Raw genomic sequence first — 18,449 nt, forward strand, 5'->3', positions numbered from 1 at the left:
GACGAGTCTCTAGTGCGCTCGGCTAAGAGGAAAACCGGAAAACCCCGAACGGCAAAAGCCCCGCGGTACCCTCGCTCCGCTCGCCGCCCAATCGATGAATGAAGGTCAAATGAGCAATGGCTGTTTTGCTCATATCTCGTCCTTGCAAAAACATTCACGTCTCCCATTCGGCCGCCGCGGCGTCCGTGTGTGTGCGTCTGTGAGTGTCCGTGCGCGTCGGTGTGCGTCTGTGTGTGAGCGCGGGCCGCGCATGTGAGTGTGAGCAGCGTTCAAACTTTCATGTGGTGCAAAAGTTCTCTCTGCGCCGAGGCGGGGCGAGGCGGGGCGAGCCGGGGTGCGGGTGTGGCACCGTTTCTGCGACTTCCCAGTACTCAGAGTCACCTTGTGTTACCGTATAGGGGCGCCGCAGCCAGGTTCGGGAGGAGCACGGCGAGGCGGCGGGGCGGGGCGGGGCGGGGCGGGGGGTGGGCTGGGGTGGGTGGGGTGGGGCGGGGTGGGGTGCGGTGGGGTGGTCGACCTGCTCAGCCTCTGTTTGTCCCGCCGCGCATCCCATATTTACAACTTGCCCCCTCCCCCCTCCACCCCGCCGCGGCGCGCATACGCGGACCCGCGCGATACCCTAAACCGATGTTTTTCTCCAGCAGTTCTGTCACAGTCTGTCGAAAATCCCGCGCGCGCGCGCGCGCGTCCAGTTTGATGCGCGCGATTTTGGAAAGTCTGAATGGCGAGACAAAGGGGAGGGGAGGGGAGGGCGGCGTAAAAGGGTTGATGGTTCTGCTCGCTCGGTTAGAGCGCGCCGTCCCGGGCCGTCCTACGCTGGCTAATGCGGACCGAGAGGACGGCGAGGAGGACCTCCCCGTCGTCGCAGTCGACGCAGTCGCAGCCCGGCCGCCGCGCGGCGACATCTTTTGTGAGCAGAACAATGGGGGAGCTTGCAGCTTCCAGACTTGCGAATGAAATTGAAAAGTTTTGGGGAAGAATCGGAGGGAAACGGCAGTATATCGCGCGGAGGGGGAAGGGGGGGGGGCATTTCGCATTGGTAGTGCATGGAAGGGTTGCGCACGGCGCGCGTCGGAATAGGGGTGTTTTTGCAGCGGTTTGCAAGCGCGAGGGTTCTCGTTAAATGATCTGTTTTTTACTTTTACTCTATTTTTCGTACTTTTTTTGTGTGGAAAAGAGTTGGATTGCGTCTGTTGTGCAGATTTCTTCACGCTCCGGTGGAGCCGCGCGCGCTCTACCTTCAGCTCCCCTCCGTCAAGGCGGATCCTCGTCTCGAACCGACGCGCGCACACGCACACACACACACACACACACACACACACACATCGACAGTCTGTACTTCCCCACACAAGCCCCACCGCAATGCTCTGCCAAATTTAGAGTGCCCGCTTGCTGCTGCACTGTAGTGAAGTCGACGAAGCCCAAAGATTCTGCTGCGACATTTCCAGAAGGCAAGCAATGAGGAGAAGGGCACAGCTGAGAGTAAAATTGTCTAGGTCCCGAAATGCAGATTCCGCGGGGATGGGTGATGAAAGCAGGAAGCGCGGTTTCCTGGAAGCCTATTCTCAGGCAGGATCCAGGACTGGGACTGGTGAGGTCCTGGACGCCCGGCGGCACGCGGCTTCCCGAAACGGCGCGACCTTTCGCCACAGTGGCGCGGAAGTAGCCGAAGGAGCCCAACCGAGCCCCACGCTCATTCGGCCCGCTCCGGCCCACGCATTGTCGCGGCTTGAATTAGCCGGGGCCACGTGGGCCACACGTGAGGGTGAAAGGCCACTGGGCGGGCAGGCCGTGCGCAGCACAGCGCAGCGCCCAGAGACAAGGTTCGCGGTTCGCCTCACCGTTGTGCGGCCGCTTTTGTGGGCATCAGCTGGTGCCGACGGCCTCACCGCGCCATTGTAAGCGTGCCCGGTTGCTCTGTCTCTCTCGCACTCGCGGGGCGCGCCGTAAAGGTGCGAGCGAGACAGAGCGAGCGAAGCGATTCGCGCATGCGGTCCGTGCGGTTGCAGTTGTTGGGGCCGACGCGGTGATGACGCGGCGCGGGCCGAGCCGAGTGAGCCGGCCAAAGGGGTAGGAGGGCGCGCTGTCTCTCTCGCACGTCCTCCGGGGCGACGTGTGAGTGCGACAGAGACAGAGTGACGCATATCGGCCTGCCGGCCGCAGGGGTGACACGCTGCCGGACGCCGCACGCATGCAGGCCGTCCCGGACCGTCCCGGACCGTCCCCACATCCGTCTCGCGCGTCTCCGCAACGCCCGCACTCACACACACTCTCACTCTCTCACACACGCACTATTATTCATGCAGGGTGCAGGGGAGATGCAGCTGGTCATATTTGAGGCAGCTGCCGCCGAGGCCGGGCCGAGCCGCCGCCCCCGCCCCCACAATGATGTGTGCATTCGAGGACCACTGACTGGCCGCCCGGCCCTCTGCCCTCTCGTCGCTGTCTCGCTCGCACCCCTACTGGCCGTTCCAAGAGTGATGAGTGCGAGAGGGACAGAGCGACGAGAGCTCTGTTCGGAATCGCTCTGCAGCCTGCGCGACAGTCCCATCAATCCGACCGCACTCCAAGCTGCGTTCCCGCGGCCGGCCAGCCGCCTTGTCCAGCCCTTGTCACCCCGCGGCCCTGGGTTGGGTTCGACTACCGCTGGCGGCGGCGTTTTGTCTATCCAAATCAAGACTATGTCTTGCCCCATCGCAGCAAAACAGAGTAAAGCCCGTGGAGTTTCTGTCCCGTAGTGTTGCGGGTAGGTCCCTGCGACCGGGGCGCGGCCCGGGGCGCCCCCACCTCCAGAGGGGTCTCGTGAGAGGCGACTGCACGGCACGGTTACGGAAACCCTCAGGTGATCCGAATAAGTCCGCCATTTCACATAAATTCCCACTCCATAATAGATTATCGAATTATCGACAAAACTTGACTACTGCGGTGGGTGGCTGCCATACTGCCATGCTGCCGCCGCCACGGCGCCACGGCGCCGAGTCGCGACCCGCCCACCCGACTTGTGTGAGTTTCCTTTCCTTTCCCTTGCCATCGGCCTTCGGCAGCCTTCAGGCTTCCGTAGTCTTCTGCATATTAGAGTCGCGCACATGGATTTATTTTTAGAAGCCGCCTCGAGTCGCCCCGCCTGGAGCGGCGCTTTCGATCCGCTGTCACCGTGCCTATTGATTTCAATCAGTTTACTTCGCGTTGGATTACCCGAAAGCGGGACGCGGGTTGCACTGTTGAAAAAAAAATTTGCGGGATTGTGAAATAATTTGTGACATCATGAAACACTTCCGCTTGATTTTTATTGATACCATAATGCAAGTAAAATGAAATCCACATTGCAATAGACTTACATGTACAGTAATTCAAACTGAACAAGTTCAGCAGCATGACAAAGAAGGATTACTAGCTATTATTAGCTAAAGTTACCCAGCGCACAGACATAAACATGGCTAGAAAACATGTAAGTATTTTGCAACAGATTAACATGGACAAAATATTTGTCACATAAATTAATTAAGGATAGAAAAATAATTCAGGAACACGCAAACTGGTATGACACTGCAGTGTTAACAAGCAGCTTCGGCGAAAACAAAGACTTAGATACCAGACAAATCACAATAATAGATTACTTAAAATCACAAAATTGTCAATCACAATCAAATTACTAAAACTAACGGAATCACCAGTACCACCCCAGCACTAACTTCTTGTATCTTCCTGCTGGTCAGAAATATGGTTAAGAAATCAGCCATGTTGTCACTTGCAGCAACATATTGAACACTAATCAGTCCTGTCCTGATTCAGTCGTTAATGAAGTGATATTTTGTATCAGTTGCTTTAGACCTCTGATCATTGATGTCTTTCTAGACTAGTGGGTACTGGTTTTGTTCCCTTGAATGCACAGTTGTATGGGCTCTAGTCCCACTTTGTACAACATGTTCCAAAGAGCCTCTTGAGCGTTAATGAACATTGTTATATATGCAGCACACTTCAGTGCTAGAATTTCAGCCATCTACATTCAAAGGCAGTGATCCTCTGTGATAGTCGTAGTCTCAGGTCTCAAGTTGAACAGTACTTTCTTCAAGATTCTTGAGTCTCTTCACTTTCTTGGGAGTTTTCTTAATTGATGGCACTTCTGGAGGAGTCTTTTTCTTGAGTAATTTGGCACTAACTTTTTGGCAACTGTCACAGAATTTCTTGGGTTGATCAATGAGATATTTACAAGAATTGCTGCGTAGGGTTGTTGTGTAACGGGTCTCATGGAAATCATTGTTGTCAATGTGACAAGTATCCAAGCTGTTCTTCCACAAGACCCTAAATTGGGGTTTGTTGATGCCATTGCATATCTCTAGCTTACGGAATCTTGAGATTAAACTAGAAACTTCCTCAACAAAGGAACAATGGGTTGCAGCAGTTAAGGGTGTGATGGTTTGATCTGGAAGCAACTTGTGACCATGAGCAAAACTTTGGACTTCACCAGATGAAAAGCTGATGAACAATGATCTTTGGCTAACACGTGCAAGATCTCTTGAATGAAGTGTGATGTGCAAGCCTTCGTTTTCCTTGACCACACTCCAATGACGAGGAAGAAGATTTTGAATGGCTTGCAGCACCATGTTTTCTGGATGCTGTTCTGCTTTTTTGATAGGTGTGGAGGTTAAATTGAGTACTGGTTCTGCAGGTTGCGGCTCATTGATGGTTTGTTGATTTGTTGGCTTGTTGACAGGAGTAGAGGTTGAACTGAGTGCTGGTTCTTCAGGTTGCTGTCCATTGATGATTTGTTGATTTGTTGGTTGGTTGACAGTTATGGAGGTTGCATTGCACGCTGGTTTCTTCAAAATTAAGAGAACTTTAGATGTTGCTGGATGTTTGAGTATGGAGACCGGACGCTTGCGATTGGAAACTGGCGAAGAGGGGCTTGAAACCTGCACACAATGCATTACAATTAGATACACCGCAGCGTGGGAAAGCAAAAGATAAATTAAAACGAATATTAAACATACAATTTTGGATGAAGTCTCTGTAGGTATTGGACAGCAGTCTGAGGTGGCATCTGCACTTATGGAAACCTGTGTTAACAGAATTTAAAATAAAACAATTCATTAGGATACATTTTCAGTGGAGATAATTGCAGGAGATATAGAGAGATTGAAAACAATTTCAATGGTTTTAACAACAATTCCCTCCCCCCCTCACTAAAAAAAAAAGAAGATAAATTAGAACATATGCAAACTAATGAGAGAGCTACACATGAACATCAAAACAACTCCTACCTGATGGGAAGGAAAAACTTTGTCTTGCTCCACAATCACTTGCTGCTCAGTTTCATCAGCTTCTATAGTTTGTTTCTGGTCATCAATGTCAAACACTTGAGTTTCAGCCTGACTAATAGAAACCTGCTAAGACAATAAAGAAACAAAGCCCAAAAAGCACAGGAGATTAGTGGCTGAGCAAAGCAAAAGCAAGAACTGATGCTTACAAAAAGACCTCTTACAGATTGGGAAGGAAGGTAATCATGATCATGATAGTGTCCGGAGAGGGTACGGCCATTGACCTATTATCACATGACAAACAAAAAAATGCTAGTTTAGTGGCTACAAACAACAAAAACAAGAAGATTTTTTCTCTCAGAATAAATATACATACATTTTTATTTGAGCAGTAGTCATGGTCATCTTGAGTTGGGAAGTCATCTCTATCATGGAGAAGCTGTTGTAACTAGCAAAAAATTTGTTAGAACATGAATAGACATTTTTACCAAGCCCAGGTACGGGTTTGTTTACGTATTTTGCCCATGAGCCAGAGCATTTGTGTGGGCGATATTTAATATTTTGGCCATAGTGTTCCATGAAGAATGTTGTAAGGAATGGAATACTGTGGCCAAAATATAGGATATCGCCCACAGAAATGCGCAGGCTCGTTGGCAAAATATGTAAGCAAAGCTTAGAAAGAAAGATCTATACTATGACATGTAAATAAACTAGTCAGTACATATCACATAAATTGAGTACTTACAGCTTTTTTCTTCCGTTTTCGATAGGATGTGGGTGAAAACATCTTCCTGACAGGCTTATGAAAAGTGAAGCTCTTCTTCTTCTTCAGCTTCGGAGACCCAGGCATGGCCCTGTAGTGAAGACAAGTACAGGCGATATGTAAGAGGAAGAGGTTAGGTAGCATATATTTGTCTAAATACAAGGAACTCTATTCTCAGTCGAAACTCGTGTCCATCAAGGTGCGTGTTCAAATTTAATTAAACAAATGGATACTCTTGGCTCACTTCAGTTTCAGTTGATTTCCTCTCAACAATATTCTGGGCCCATCACCTTTTGTGTTTTGACTATCAAGAACAACTTGTCATTAGATCATTTCTTGAGGAATACAGTGGGCCTTCATTCATGGAGCAGCAAATGATGTTTGGCTTCTTGCATACATGCACATGCATATCCACAACCCACAAAAATCTCCCTTGGAGAGCCTCCACGCCTCCACTCTCCACCTTTTCCCCCACGCCCCCTTGCCCTGGATTCGTCGTCTGTCTGTGTGTACACAAACGAACACGGACACACTCATTCGTAAATACAACGAGCTCTCAGGATCAGTCAGCTGACAGCAAGAACGGCAGTGGGATTTCTTGTCGCCCGAATTTTTTAGCACGATCCGCACACCATTCGGCGCTACGACACTCATGTAGTTTTGGTGGTAAGGAACATTTGAGAGGAAACGACGCACTACAAAGTTTCTCAGAGGATGTGAGGTTATGTCTGTCCAGAAAATGCCATTTAAACCCCCTCCACGTACATTTCCATTTGTCGCAACATTTCAAGGCCCCGAGAGGCCGTCTGAAAGACATCTCAGCTGCTTCTATTTTGTTTAAAAGATGATCTGAGTGTAGTGCAGCTGGTTGCGTTGGTTGACAACACATTTAGAATTTTGACAGCTTTTGGGGCCTTTATTCTTCTGCATTTGTTATGGTTTGCTTGTGCTTCATTTCGACTGGACCTTTTCATTTGAAGTTTGTATGCACCATTTTATTTCACAGGTTCATGTAATAGCCTTTCTTAAACTTTCATTTTTTGGCCTTTATATTAATATGGTTGTCTATATGTAAGTAGGCCTTCATTGCCTACAATAGCCTCCACACCTGTAGCTCCCAAACTTCATCGTACTTTGTTTTCAATTATTTTATTTTTTTTATTTCCCTCATTTGAGTCATTAAGATTTAAAAAAAGATGGCATTCTTATGAAAAAGTTCCTAGCTGTCTTTCACATTTTTTCATGAACGCTTCTAGCTTATTCTTTTTGCCTGTTTTCAGGTAATAAATGCACCATGACCAATAAGGAACTGATTGAATGTTTCACTGATGAAGGTGAGTTCTTAGTATTATTTGCTGCAAATCAAAAGTGTAAAACCATTCACAGTTGAATATTAAACATTAAAACTTCTACTTCTTCTTCCTCAACAATATTATAAAATAATGCTTATTCTTGCAGGGTCAACATTACACAATCATCTAGGAAGTGCTGTCTTAGAAGACGATGTGATTCATATTGTAGAAAATCGAAAACGGTTACTGGGAGATAGTTGGTATCACATTCCAAAACCGTTGTTGTTGAATGTTTTTCAGTATCTTTCAGCTCCAGATCTCATAAAAGCAGGTCTCACCTGTAGTACATGGCAACAGACAAGTACGGATGAGCTCCTATGGAGAGATTTACTGCAAAAAGACTTTGGTGTTGACACTTCTACAGGTATCAGACCAGGTAATATTCTTAGTTCTATCATTTTTGACATGTTCCTAGATTTTCCTTCAGATTCTTCAAAGAATAAGGAATTAAATCACCTAAAAATTATTCCATTTCAGGACAAACCTCTTGGTTGAAAGAGTACAAACGTTTGTCATACCATACCCCTCATTGCCAAACTAGTGAACTGAGAAAGCACACAGACCAAGTACTACATGTCAGCTTTGCTCATAATGGAACTATGTTTACTACCTGTTCCAAGGATGGTTATGTGGTTGTAAGTAAAAAAATAATAATTAAGCTCTTCATTTGTGATGGATTTTTTTTTTCATAGTGTTTGTTTATTCAGGTTTGGAATTCCAATCATCCTGTCACAATCAAACATCAAAAGGACATGACAAAATTTTGTTGGAAGTTCACACACTTTTCTCAGTTTAATCAGTCTGACACCCTACTGCTTGTTTCGGGAGTACATTTTGGCTTGCCTCAAAGCACATCAGGCGAGATTGCTGTGTTCAGTTTAGGCGGTAAGGACAATACTAATTTTGAAAATTAAAAAAAAAAACACACACACTTTTGTCTGCTATCAACTTTGTTTAATGTTTAATGTTATAGATGATTTGGAGTTGCAATGCCGTGTTCTAATGAAGCCATATGATATTTGTGGAGCTTGGTACAGTGATCAACATTTTCTGTCGGGAGATGTCCATCGGTTGGGCCACCTTATCAGTCAATCTGTGTTGTGGCTGAACAAGGCTTCACAAGAAACAGCTTCTGAGCACATCCCAATCATGAATCAAATGTTTCGATTCTACAACTGTAATGGCAGCTCTGTACGTGCTGCCATGTTTGCATCATGCCCAGTTGCAGAGAGCAGCTTATCAACAACTTCCAATGAAATTAGAGACACCTCAAGTAACTCCAGCTCGAACCACAGTGGAAAAGATGAAGAGGCTTATTTTGAAGACATGGAGAAAAATTTTGAGCTGGATTCCAAGGAGCTACAATGTGGTATCCCAAATCTCCAAGGTATAGGAAGTTTTGTTAAGTAGAATGAATTTACAAATGAGTAGTCCTATAGTCTTAGTGATGTTGTAATTTTGTAAACTTGACCTTTCTCTTTTCACTCTCAACAGTTGATGAGAAGTACGCAGACGATGCATCAGATGTGTCTGAAATATCAGAAGCATCTGTTGATACAGAATTGAGTGATGATGATGAGTTGTGTGTTCAAGAGGATAAGTTCCTAATATTCACCACTGGCTCGAACACATTTTCTCCGCACCAAATTGGTTTGTATAGACCTCTTTTAAGATTCAAATCCTATTGAGAATTGAGCTTTGTGTACCATGTAATGACTTTTTTTTAAGGTATCAAACGGATCAAGCCCATTTCTTTCCCACGACGAATGGACCCAGGGTTACCTTTCCGAGAAAGAATTGCTAACCTGAATCGAGAATATCAACCTTCACATGAAAATCCAAATGAAGTTCAAAACGAAATTGCAGAGGGGACAGAATATGATGAAGTGGATCACTTAATTGATCTTCATGGTCATATCATCGGCATGGGATTGTCTCCTGATCACAGGTGAAACTATTTCCTGTCCTAGTCTTTGCTTTGAAAGTTTTCCTCTATTTACATATTAATATTGTGTTAATTTTTATTCTGTACCTAGATTTTTATATGTAAATGCTCGGCCATGGCCTCCGGGTTACGTTGTTGAGAATCCTTTAATGCCTCCTCCTTGTGCTCAAGAAATAGACATTCATGTCATTGACCTCGCGTCAATGATGGAATGTGGCAAAGTTTTACGGTCACATATTGCTTATACTCCATTTAATGAATGCTTTTTTATCGCCTTGGATGTGTGTGATGAATTTGTGGCCAGGTATGTCAGTTAAAATTTATGGTAGTGTTTTTAAGAAAACTAATTTAATGTTTGAAGAGATAATTTTACCATTTTCATTTTATTGCAGTGGTGCTGAAGACAAACATGGTTATCTGTGGGATCGTCACTATGAAACATGTTTAAATAAATATCCACATCAAGATGTTGTGACTTGTGTAGCATTTAATCCTAAAGATTCCGAAATGCTTGTTACTGTGTCTGATGACTGTACTGTGAAAGTGTGGCACTCAAAGCATCGTGCCAAAGAGTTAGGGCTGGACTCAAAGTTGTTGCCCAAAGCTCATGAAGTACGCAAAAACTGTTGTGGCCACAGATCTGTTGCCAGTAGTATTCGAAGACCAGCTAATGGTGAAATAAAGCGATTGATGTCAAGGTTTGCAGTACAGTTTGGCTGGTGAGAAGGACATGAGAATGCAGTTTATTTTCCCTTAATTTACTGCATTGCCTTGCAGAAAGGTTCATTGGATTGTCTTGTTTTGCAAGAGTAGTTACCAGTGAGCAGAACTACAATTTTTGTGAATAAGAAATGGTTCCAAAACTGTATCCAACAATGAGCCTGTTTTCACAAATTATTGCATTCTTTGGCTCTAAAATTTTTTGCTTCCGCATATTGGGAAGATTACTATACATTTGTTTTATTTCATAATCAATCAACATAAGTATTGTTTCAACTTTGCTTTGCAAATCAATGGTGCTTTGTGTTGGAATTTTGTTGTGTGTAAGTTATAAGACATGGCTAAAATTAAGATTTACAAGGAGTGAGCAATTTTACTGTGTATTTACTCTAGTCATATAAATGATATTTTGTTCTTTAAAATTTGTTGTCCACTATTTATTTTGGCTTTGTCAAGCCAGTGTTTTAGGTTCATCTTGGTGTTTTAGAGAATGAATCATGAGTCATGTTTTTTTGTGAATTCTGAAGTGGAGGATGAAGCTTAACATTATTTTCCTACGAGAGAATACAACTAACCAACTATAATATAGCCAGCATTCATTCAAAGACAGAGTTGTAATCAACTCCATGGTTGTAATGTTGTACTTGAAAGTTAATGCTGTAGAGAAGTGGAATTAAGTTCATTTCAGATTGTCACAACTTTAAATTCCTTGCTGTTTTTCAATTCAGAAAATGGGAAAATTAGGAAAGGGAAAGAGGAAGGGGGAGGGGGGGATATAATTTACTTTGGATTGGATTTTACTTTTTTCAAACGTCAGTTTGTTTGACCAAATTAAAGAATGTTCTAAGATTTAAAGATAATTTATTCATGTTGGCTTTGAACTCAAAATGTTGTTTTGTGTATAGTTATATTTTCAATCATGTTGAGGCGGTAGTGTTTTTTAGTTGAAATAATTATAATAGACATCTGTATCTTTCATTGTATTTCCAGTTTTTGTACTGTATTGCTTTCTGTTTGAATTCTATATCTAACCAATTAAACAATACTATTTATTGATATTTTCTAACTATTGTTCTGAATCAATCTACCTTACACTCTTCATACCTGCCAAATACTTCCTTTTTGAGAAAAATTCTAGAGCCTACTGTTACTTATTCAGTCAACTACGACTAACCGAGAGCGTGGCAAAATCGGCAAATTCAAAATTGGCCGCTGCTGGGCTTTCCCCTATGAAAAAATTATCTTTCAGTACAGTATGAAAACTTAAACGTGCAGATTTCTTCCTTTTCGATTTTCCATTGTTGTGAGTGCTCTTGAGAAAATCCTGTCTTATGTCCGTCAGCTGATGAGATCACTGCTAATCACCAAGTATAAAGTCCATTTCAACCTTGTTAGTCAGTACTCAGACGCCGCGACCACGGCCGTTGGTCTGAAGATTCTATTTCAAAGTAAGCAACTTGCTGTCAGAGCAACAAACAGGAGGCCCTGTAGGCTGGGCTGCCTTTGCAACACCAACCTCGGTTAGATCAGCAGTTGTATTGTTTTGATGCAATTTAGATGAGCCATTTTGTATGTTTCTCGCCCATGGCGGGCCTTTTTCATTCATCAGACTCCGACTTTTTATGTACTATTTTTATTGACCAGCCAGGCCTAACCTCCTTTGCTAGGAGATCTTAAGCAGCTGTCATGTGTCATCTTGGTCAGTGACTTTGCCTTTGGCGGTGTTGTGCTGTCCTGTCGTATTGAGAGCTATGCTTAATCACACTGCCAAGTACATACGATTCAGAATAGGGGCAACAGCTGATTTAGAAAGTCTACTTTTCTTTGAAAGTTTTCACTTTATTTTTACTGTTTTGTTCTTCTACATCCACTTTTTATCTTGAGATTAACTGTATCACACCTTGGATTTTTTAAATCCTGACAGTAGTTGCAAAACGTCCTAGTCAGCTGTTCCTTTCTATGCAACATCAGCATCATCTTTTTTTTAAGTGACTGATCACAAAGTGGGAGGCTTTCTTCTGGATTGAACTGTTTCCTAAGGCACTGCATGCATCTTGGTTTAGCACGTGGATTGCCTCAGCCTGTACTTTGTTTCTTACAAGCTCTTTCTTCAGCCCTGCCTCCCTCCACCATTCCTTTGTAAGCAGGCATGTCAATCATGAGTCATATCCTTTGTCTGCAATTCTAAAGTTCAAAATTGGTATTTTAATTTTTATTTGATAAATCAACCTTGATTAATGATTAAAATGATTTGTCAAGAGAATTTATGCTGCCACGTACCTCCGACCTCTTTGTCAGAAGCCACAGAGAAAGAACAAAGTTTAACACTACTTGAATCCTCTCAACATTCCATTGCATGATTTTTCAGCTTCTTAACGTTGCTGATTTTGTTCTTTTCAGTAGTGTAGTGTTTGAAGACCATGTGATGCGAAGGATGCTGCTCCCAGGTAGAAGAAGATTTCCTCGCAGGTGAATACTAAAATAAATAAAACAATTTGTGCATCTGTATGTATTTATGTCTAACACTGGCTAGCTTCTGCTTCAAGATGTTGGACTTGTTGAATGTAGTTCCAGCTTTGAACTTCTCCATCCTTCTTATCGTTTGCCATTTTCATTCCATAATCTGCTTCTGCTTTGCATCAGTAACACATATCAATTGTGCCCAATTAATTTTACAAACATTTCAAAATTGCATAATATCCCTAAATGTTTTCAGATGCTGTAGCAAGCTGATACTTAACCAAGATGCTAATTTATCTTGAATTTAAATGCCATCCATCCCTTTCCTTCCCCCAAAAATATTCCTCTCTTTCTATTTATTTTTCCAAACTAAAACCCAATTTTTTTAATTTTAAAAAGAAATTGTTGTGCAGGTACAACTGGTAGTATTACAACTACTTTTCTTTTTCTGTTGCAGGTGTGTATGATTTGATTTAGCGACAATGGAGATAGACCTTTCAGCTTATGAGTACACAATGTGGCGTTTTCTATTTTTTCTTACATGCTTTAGCTTTATGTAAGTACAGAGAGCATGATGAAGGAAAAATTTTGAATTTTGTCTAGTATTTTATAGTTTAGAAGCAACTCCTGTCATGGTTTCATTGGAGAAAACAGGAGGCATATTGAAACTTTCCTCTTGGTTTTATACTAAATTAAAATTAAATGCATTTACAGGCTATTGCTGGGCAGTGCTCATCTGATACTTTCAGTATGTGTATTCCTGTTTGTTGTGGTGCCTTTGATCTTTCGCTACAGTTACACACTCCAAAGGAGTATGTTATTTTTGAATTTTGGTGAGTGTGGTTGTGAAATTCTGCATCAATGATAGTGGATTAGTTAAATTACTAAAAACTAACAAGTTTTTATACAACTTTTAGTGAGATGGCCAAGAAACTTCAATTACAGTGCACCAGAGAAAGCTGGTCTGTCAGGAACAAGAAACTTCCACTTGACCTCAGATGATGGTATTACACTCGGAGTTTGGTTAGTATGTTTAATGATGAATCTGTACTTCAAAATTTTGTTAGTGCTTAAGCAATTACTAAGTATTAAGTGTGCATGTCCACAGGCAAATTTTGCCAGGTGTCCTTATAAACGAGTCAAGGAAAGTAGATGCTTCTGACGAATGGTATGAGGCACAGTTGAAAGATGGGAAGCCTGTTTTTTTATACATGCATGGAAACTCTGGGTCGAGAGCTGCAGAGCATCGTCTTCAATTATATAAAGTGCTGAGAAACATGGATTATCATGTTGTTGCATTTGACTACCGCAGTAAGTTTTATGTCATGCAATGAATATAATAAGTTTTTTTGGGGCCACATGCCAACTTTCAACTTTGTTCTTGCCTTTAGGCTATGGAGACTCAAGTCCAGTCGAACCTTCAGAAGATGGCCTTGTGGCTGATGGTATGTTCATGTACAAGTGGCTCCAGAAGCGTGTGGGTAACAGTCCTCTGTTTGTGTGGGGCCATTCTCTAGGAACTGGGTGAGAAAAATGTTGCATGTAAATTTTTTGCTTTCTTCTGTCTCATGTGGTGCACAGTTACTCAAAAAAAGTTCTATCACTTTTAGAGTGTCTTCACATGCCCTTGCCAAACTTTCCACTGAAGGTATTGAAAGCTATGGCCTTGTACTTGAAGCTCCATTCAATAACATGAGGGATGAGCTCAGAGCTCACCCATTTGCCCAGGTAGGTCAATTTACATTGTAGCATCTTAGTTAAGAAGGTTCTATTAGAACTTATCTTATCTTTTTTATTTTCAGGTGTTTGCCTTCTTACCATGGTTTGATAACTGCTTTGTCTGGCCTATGTACAATAATGGTCTCAAATTTGATTCGGATGTGCATGTCTCTAAGATTCGTGCACCGGTCGCTATCCTTCATGCTGAAGATGACCGAATTGTCCCGTTTCATCTGGGGCAGAAAGTAAGTTTACCATCGGTCCAATAAAGCAATTGCTATTTTTTTAAACTAGGAATGTTAAAGCTTTTTCTCTTTTGCCTACAGCTTTACCATTTTATGCTAGAAAACCGCAGTGTGCAGTCTTTGGGAGAACAGTTTTGGAGATTTGAGTCCAAATTTGGCTATGGCCATAAGTACATTTATAAGGATCATTCTGTTCCTTATATTATTAAGTGAGTGCACGTACCAATCTTTGCTGAAACTGTATATCAAGTATCTCATTCATCTAAAATGTCTTTTCTCACAGGGAATTTGTAGAAACCAGTATTGAAAAGCGCAAGAAATCTACCCAAAAGACAGATTAAATATACCTTCAGAAGCATTCCACATTTCAGTATTGCAACTCCTCTAAGCTGGAAATAGCTTTATCTAATATTTAAAAATTGTGACTTAACTATAGAATAGTTGTCAAAAGATAAGTGATTAGCACAGTAGCAAGAGTGAAATTATTGCTAGCAATTTTTGTGTGTTTCATCTGCTACATCTTTTAGAATCATGGCCTTTCACAATTATCTTCCAACAAATCAAAAATTTATGGCATTTAGAGAGCATTTTAATATATCTGTGATTAATGAGATAGTAATTTCTTTTAGTCCATATTGGTTGTGAATGTTGTTTGTTATAGCTAGTACTGTTCACCTTGTAAGTTATAATATAACATTCCCCAAAGGCTGTTTTATCCTTAATTTTCACTTAATATTGTATTTATTAGGCAAATATTGTACCAACCCCTCTATTTTTTTATTTGTGTCCTTTAGGTTTTGCCCCTGTTCTTTTTTTAACATTATTTTTATATACCTAATTGGAACATGTGTTACTTAGTCCCCGCCTAGACAAGATAACAACCGAAAATAGGGTTTGTAGTGGTCATGAAGATGACCAGTACAAGCCACGAGAAAAGCTCACCAGAACGGAGATTCCCCTGGTTGTGCAGCGTTGCTATGGTTGACCCCTGCAAACAAAACCGTGCAGTTGCTGGTAGAAATGGGCTTGTTTCTCTCGTACTTTCTCTTCGTCGCCTATTGCCGATGTAATGATTGAATAGTCCTGTAGCAAACTAGTTCACAACAGCCCCTCGCACAGCCCCACACTAGCTCCTGTGTACAGTTGTTCTACTGGAGCTTGGTGAGAAATAAGTTTGTTCTTTTGTAACTAGTGAATTCATGACATTCTTTACCAAAGAACTTTTTGTAAATATCAAACAGAATGGGATGTTCCTTTAAGTCTTGCACCTACTAGAGGATTTTATCTTTTAGCCCATTCCAGGTGCCAGTATGTACTATTGTCTTTGATTACTTTCAAAGACTTTGCCAATGAATGGAGTATGAATAAAAACATCCATTGCTTTAATCATTTGATTTTAATGTTAGGTTTTGCTCATCAGCTTATTTTCAATAACATCAACAGACAGTGTGCAACTTTTAACATCTGACTATTAAGAAAAGGTAATAAAGTATACTTTTTACAGGATGAGTTATAACACACATACACACAAAAACATGCCATAAGTGAGCAACAGTCTTCCAACAAAGAAGCAATTTGGTAACAAAAAGTGTAATTTATATCACAACAATTACCGGTAATTATCATCCCTTCTGCCACCACCTCTTCCACCGCCTCTTCCACCTTGATCTCTGTATCCACCGCCGCCTCTATTTCCTTGGTTCCAGCCCCCTCCATGACCTCTGTCTCTGTCTCTGTCATGACTTCCCTGGTTCCCCCTGTTCCAGCCACCACCTTGTGCTCTGTCGTTGCCTCCATGGTGGTTGCCTCCATGGTGGTAGCCTCCTTGGCCCCTGTCGTTGCCTCCATGGTTGTGGCCACCCCCTCTATTGTTACCTCCTTGGTTCCATCCACCTTGCCCTCTGTCATTGCTTCCTTGATTCCATCCACCTTGAACCCGATTTCTGTCCCCTCCGCCATGGCCGCCTCGTCCACCTCGGCCGCCGCCCCGGCCTCCACCTCCACCTCTTCCTCCTCCACCTGTAACAGAAAAAAAAAACAAAAAAAAATAATTAATGGACATTGTAATATTTGAAGGAAATAAATAAGTGACTCAATTTACAATGGGCGCACCTGGATTGCGGTCTTTTTGCCAGCTTGGCATTTCAGGAGGAGGGGCAGCCTGATCAGTGGTGCGACCTCCTCTATCAGGAACCTTATAAACAGATCAATAATCTTAGTGTTGAAAAAAAATATGATAAACCACAGGCTGATATCAATCCCCCACAAGCAAATGATACTTTGCTGTATTTTTTATTACCAGATAGGAAACTACCAAAAAAAAAAACAAGGAAAATAATAATAAGAAGAGACACACCTGGCCGATGATAACTTTGTTCAGTTGTGTTTGAGTGTTCTTGCGCACCGAGGCACTGCTAGTTTTCTCAATGATAGCAAGATCAACACGGGCTGCTAGTAAATCAGATAGTTCAACATTTGGTTCAGCTGACATGGTTTTCCGTTTTGCAACCATTGCCTGAGCAATTTGTTCTCCTTTATGCTTTACACGATCTGACCACTAGAAAATTAATTATACAAAACAAACATTAGGCAAAAAACTAACATACCCCTCTTAGTTTTAAGATATAAATTTGCTGTCATTTAATGTCTGACCTGGAACGATTGTATGGTTACATCTAGTCGTTTGATTAACATTTCTCGACGCATCCTGTACTCCTCATGCAGGTCTTTCTGTACATTGGCAAGATTATGCCACTGTTTATCTGTCAAAACACCTTTGAACAAAGGTTGACTTAAAAGATCTGCTGGAGCTCTGGATGCAACTTCTTTGAGCTGAACAGAAAATAGAAAGTAGGTGTTAATCACAAGCTGTGCAGACACAGGTACCAAAGCTTAATCACAAAGAATCCTTACTCTTTGCTCAACTTTCACGAACAGCTGCGCTGGTTGTATGTTGTCTGGAGGCTTAGGGAATTTGAGAGCTATTAGCATACTTTTCAATTCACTGGCTGTTGTTGTTTCTTGCTAGAAAAACGAACAATGATATGTTATACACAAGATTGATTCAAACTTGCATCTTTTGTCATAAAATAGATGAAGTACATACAAGTTTAATTTCCATAAAAGGTGCAACTGCAGGGCGCTTGAAAGCAACCATACGTGCAGATTGCAGTTCAGTCACTAGATAGTGCAGTAAGAGGAGGACATTTCTCTTTGTTTGAAGTCTTTCAGAAATATGCCCCTCAGTAAGAAATTTGTATTGACAACCTGAACAAAGAAAGATTATTAGCATCATAAAAATGAACACAACTATTTGATAAAAAATTTAAAACTTACCAATTTCTTTAAGAAAACTACTAAGTTCCAAGAGAAATGAAGCAGCATCCTCGGAAGAAGCTACATCATTTACTTCCTCGTCCAACTTGCACAGAGCCTTTAACTCTGCTGCCAGCCAAACTACCACTTTACGAAACTCGTTTGACTTAGTAGAAAGCTCCAACGCGTTCTCCAAGCCTCCTTCTTCCAAAATGGGTCCTTCGTATCTAGGGGCAAATTGAAGAATGGACAGTAGCAGCAGGAAAATACTTCCCTTGACATAGCACACACTTACTGTAAAAAATTTTGAGATGAAATAAATGTGTTGGACACAGTAGGAAAAGTAAACTTGGCAATGGTAAATTGACGAGAAAACACACGAAATGCTGAATATTCAGAAATGTCAATGAGATAACCTTTCCACGTTATTACAGCATGAAACGAGACCTCTGAACTGATGGCTAGTTTTGGCCCTCTAAAAAAAATAATTACCCAACATCTTGCAGCGCATCAATAACGTCATTCTCCATGACTCCAGTAAACTCAAATCTCACAAGACAACTATCATCGGCGTTAGCGAGAGTGAAGGAACCGGCGACCAGGACGAAAATGAATGAATGAATGCGGATCCGGAGGGGGAGGGGAGGGGGTTTTAAAGAGGAGGGGAGGGAG

At 42.3% G+C, this 18,449-nt stretch overlaps 4 protein-coding genes across 17 annotated transcripts; 2 read left to right on the top strand and 2 right to left on the bottom strand.

Moving 5' to 3' along the window:
* Positions 1–3,265: 3,265 nt before the first annotated feature.
* On the bottom strand, positions 3,266–6,821 carry LOC117639504. Of its 7 annotated transcripts, none has more exons than XM_034375233.1 (7): positions 6,787–6,821; positions 6,004–6,112; positions 5,635–5,706; positions 5,483–5,542; positions 5,262–5,384; positions 4,992–5,057; positions 3,266–4,913 (listed from the first exon to the last, which is right to left on the bottom strand). In XM_034375233.1, the coding sequence occupies exons 1-7, from the start codon at positions 6,804–6,806 to the stop codon at positions 4,041–4,043; spliced, it is 1,323 nt and encodes a 440-aa protein (XP_034231124.1). In that variant the 5' UTR covers positions 6,807–6,821; the 3' UTR covers positions 3,266–4,040. The 7 variants fall into 7 exon arrangements, with proteins under 7 accessions (XP_034231124.1, XP_034231122.1, XP_034231121.1 ...); XM_034375231.1 differs by lacking the exon at positions 6,787–6,821 and adding an exon at positions 6,485–6,706 and having other exon boundaries at positions 5,635–5,697; XM_034375230.1 differs by lacking the exon at positions 6,787–6,821 and adding an exon at positions 6,485–6,706.
* On the top strand, positions 6,560–11,100 carry LOC117639503 (F-box/WD repeat-containing protein 5). 2 transcript variants are annotated; one of them, XM_034375229.1, is made up of 10 exons: positions 6,560–6,687; positions 7,302–7,355; positions 7,480–7,749; positions 7,851–8,008; positions 8,081–8,258; positions 8,347–8,760; positions 8,868–9,023; positions 9,102–9,321; positions 9,410–9,622; positions 9,711–11,100. In XM_034375229.1, the coding sequence occupies exons 2-10, from the start codon at positions 7,316–7,318 to the stop codon at positions 10,039–10,041; spliced, it is 1,980 nt and encodes a 659-aa protein (XP_034231120.1). In that variant the 5' UTR covers positions 6,560–6,687; positions 7,302–7,315; the 3' UTR covers positions 10,042–11,100. The 2 variants fall into 2 exon arrangements, with proteins under 2 accessions (XP_034231120.1, XP_034231119.1); XM_034375228.1 differs by lacking the exon at positions 6,560–6,687 and adding an exon at positions 6,796–7,004 and having other exon boundaries at positions 9,711–10,041.
* A 209-nt stretch (positions 11,101–11,309) lies between these two features.
* Positions 11,310–15,848, top strand: LOC117639507 (lysophosphatidylserine lipase ABHD12). 7 transcript variants are annotated; one of them, XM_034375243.1, is made up of 11 exons: positions 11,311–11,558; positions 12,439–12,507; positions 12,956–13,054; positions 13,213–13,331; positions 13,416–13,521; positions 13,607–13,809; positions 13,890–14,022; positions 14,109–14,226; positions 14,301–14,462; positions 14,544–14,671; positions 14,746–15,848. In XM_034375243.1, exons 3-11 carry the CDS (start codon positions 12,981–12,983, stop codon positions 14,801–14,803), a joined length of 1,101 nt encoding a protein of 366 aa, XP_034231134.1. In that variant the 5' UTR covers positions 11,311–11,558; positions 12,439–12,507; positions 12,956–12,980; the 3' UTR covers positions 14,804–15,848. The 7 variants fall into 7 exon arrangements, with proteins under 7 accessions (XP_034231137.1, XP_034231136.1, XP_034231134.1 ...); XM_034375241.1 differs by having other exon boundaries at positions 11,311–11,486; XM_034375246.1 differs by lacking the exon at positions 12,956–13,054 and having other exon boundaries at positions 11,310–11,558.
* Positions 15,840–18,427, bottom strand: LOC117639506 (protein FAM98A). Its single transcript, XM_034375239.1, has 8 exons — positions 18,270–18,427; positions 17,799–18,004; positions 17,569–17,729; positions 17,376–17,486; positions 17,115–17,294; positions 16,819–17,019; positions 16,575–16,656; positions 15,840–16,481 (listed from the first exon to the last, which is right to left on the bottom strand). The coding sequence occupies exons 1-8, from the start codon at positions 18,305–18,307 to the stop codon at positions 16,072–16,074; spliced, it is 1,389 nt and encodes a 462-aa protein (XP_034231130.1). The 5' UTR covers positions 18,308–18,427; the 3' UTR covers positions 15,840–16,071.
* Between the last annotated feature and the right edge of the window lie 22 nt (positions 18,428–18,449).

This window comes from Thrips palmi, unplaced genomic scaffold, assembly GCF_012932325.1.
Source record: "Thrips palmi isolate BJ-2018 unplaced genomic scaffold, TpBJ-2018v1 HiC_scaffold_11, whole genome shotgun sequence".
NCBI classification, from domain to species: Eukaryota; Metazoa; Arthropoda; class Insecta; order Thysanoptera; family Thripidae; genus Thrips; species Thrips palmi.

Coding starts and splice junctions, on each gene's coding strand:
- LOC117639504 (XM_034375230.1), bottom strand. CDS start 6,675: ATGAGTGTCGTAGCGCCGAATGGTGTGCGGATCGTGCTAAAAAATTCG. Junction 6,113..6,484: donor AAGGGGGCGTGGGGGAAAAG/GTGGAGAGTGGA, acceptor TCTTCACTACAG/GGCCATGCCTGGGTCTCCGA. Junction 5,543..5,634: donor ACTACTGCTCAAATAAAAAT/GTATGTATATTT, acceptor ATGTGATAATAG/GTCAATGGCCGTACCCTCTC.
- LOC117639503 (XM_034375229.1), top strand. CDS start 7,316: ATGACCAATAAGGAACTGATTGAATGTTTCACTGATGAAG. Junction 7,750..7,850: donor TTCTACAGGTATCAGACCAG/GTAATATTCTTA, acceptor ATTCCATTTCAG/GACAAACCTCTTGGTTGAAA. Junction 8,761..8,867: donor TGGTATCCCAAATCTCCAAG/GTATAGGAAGTT, acceptor CACTCTCAACAG/TTGATGAGAAGTACGCAGAC.
- LOC117639507 (XM_034375240.1), top strand. CDS start 12,086: ATGCATCTTGGTTTAGCACGTGGATTGCCTCAGCCTGTACTTTGTTTC. Junction 13,522..13,606: donor GGTATTACACTCGGAGTTTG/GTTAGTATGTTT, acceptor GCATGTCCACAG/GCAAATTTTGCCAGGTGTCC. Junction 14,227..14,300: donor GAGCTCACCCATTTGCCCAG/GTAGGTCAATTT, acceptor TTTTATTTTCAG/GTGTTTGCCTTCTTACCATG.
- LOC117639506 (XM_034375239.1), bottom strand. CDS start 18,307: ATGGAGAATGACGTTATTGATGCGCTGCAAGATGTTGG. Junction 16,657..16,818: donor ACAAAGTTATCATCGGCCAG/GTGTGTCTCTTC, acceptor TCTGTTTATAAG/GTTCCTGATAGAGGAGGTCG. Junction 16,482..16,574: donor GCAAAAAGACCGCAATCCAG/GTGCGCCCATTG, acceptor TTTCTGTTACAG/GTGGAGGAGGAAGAGGTGGA.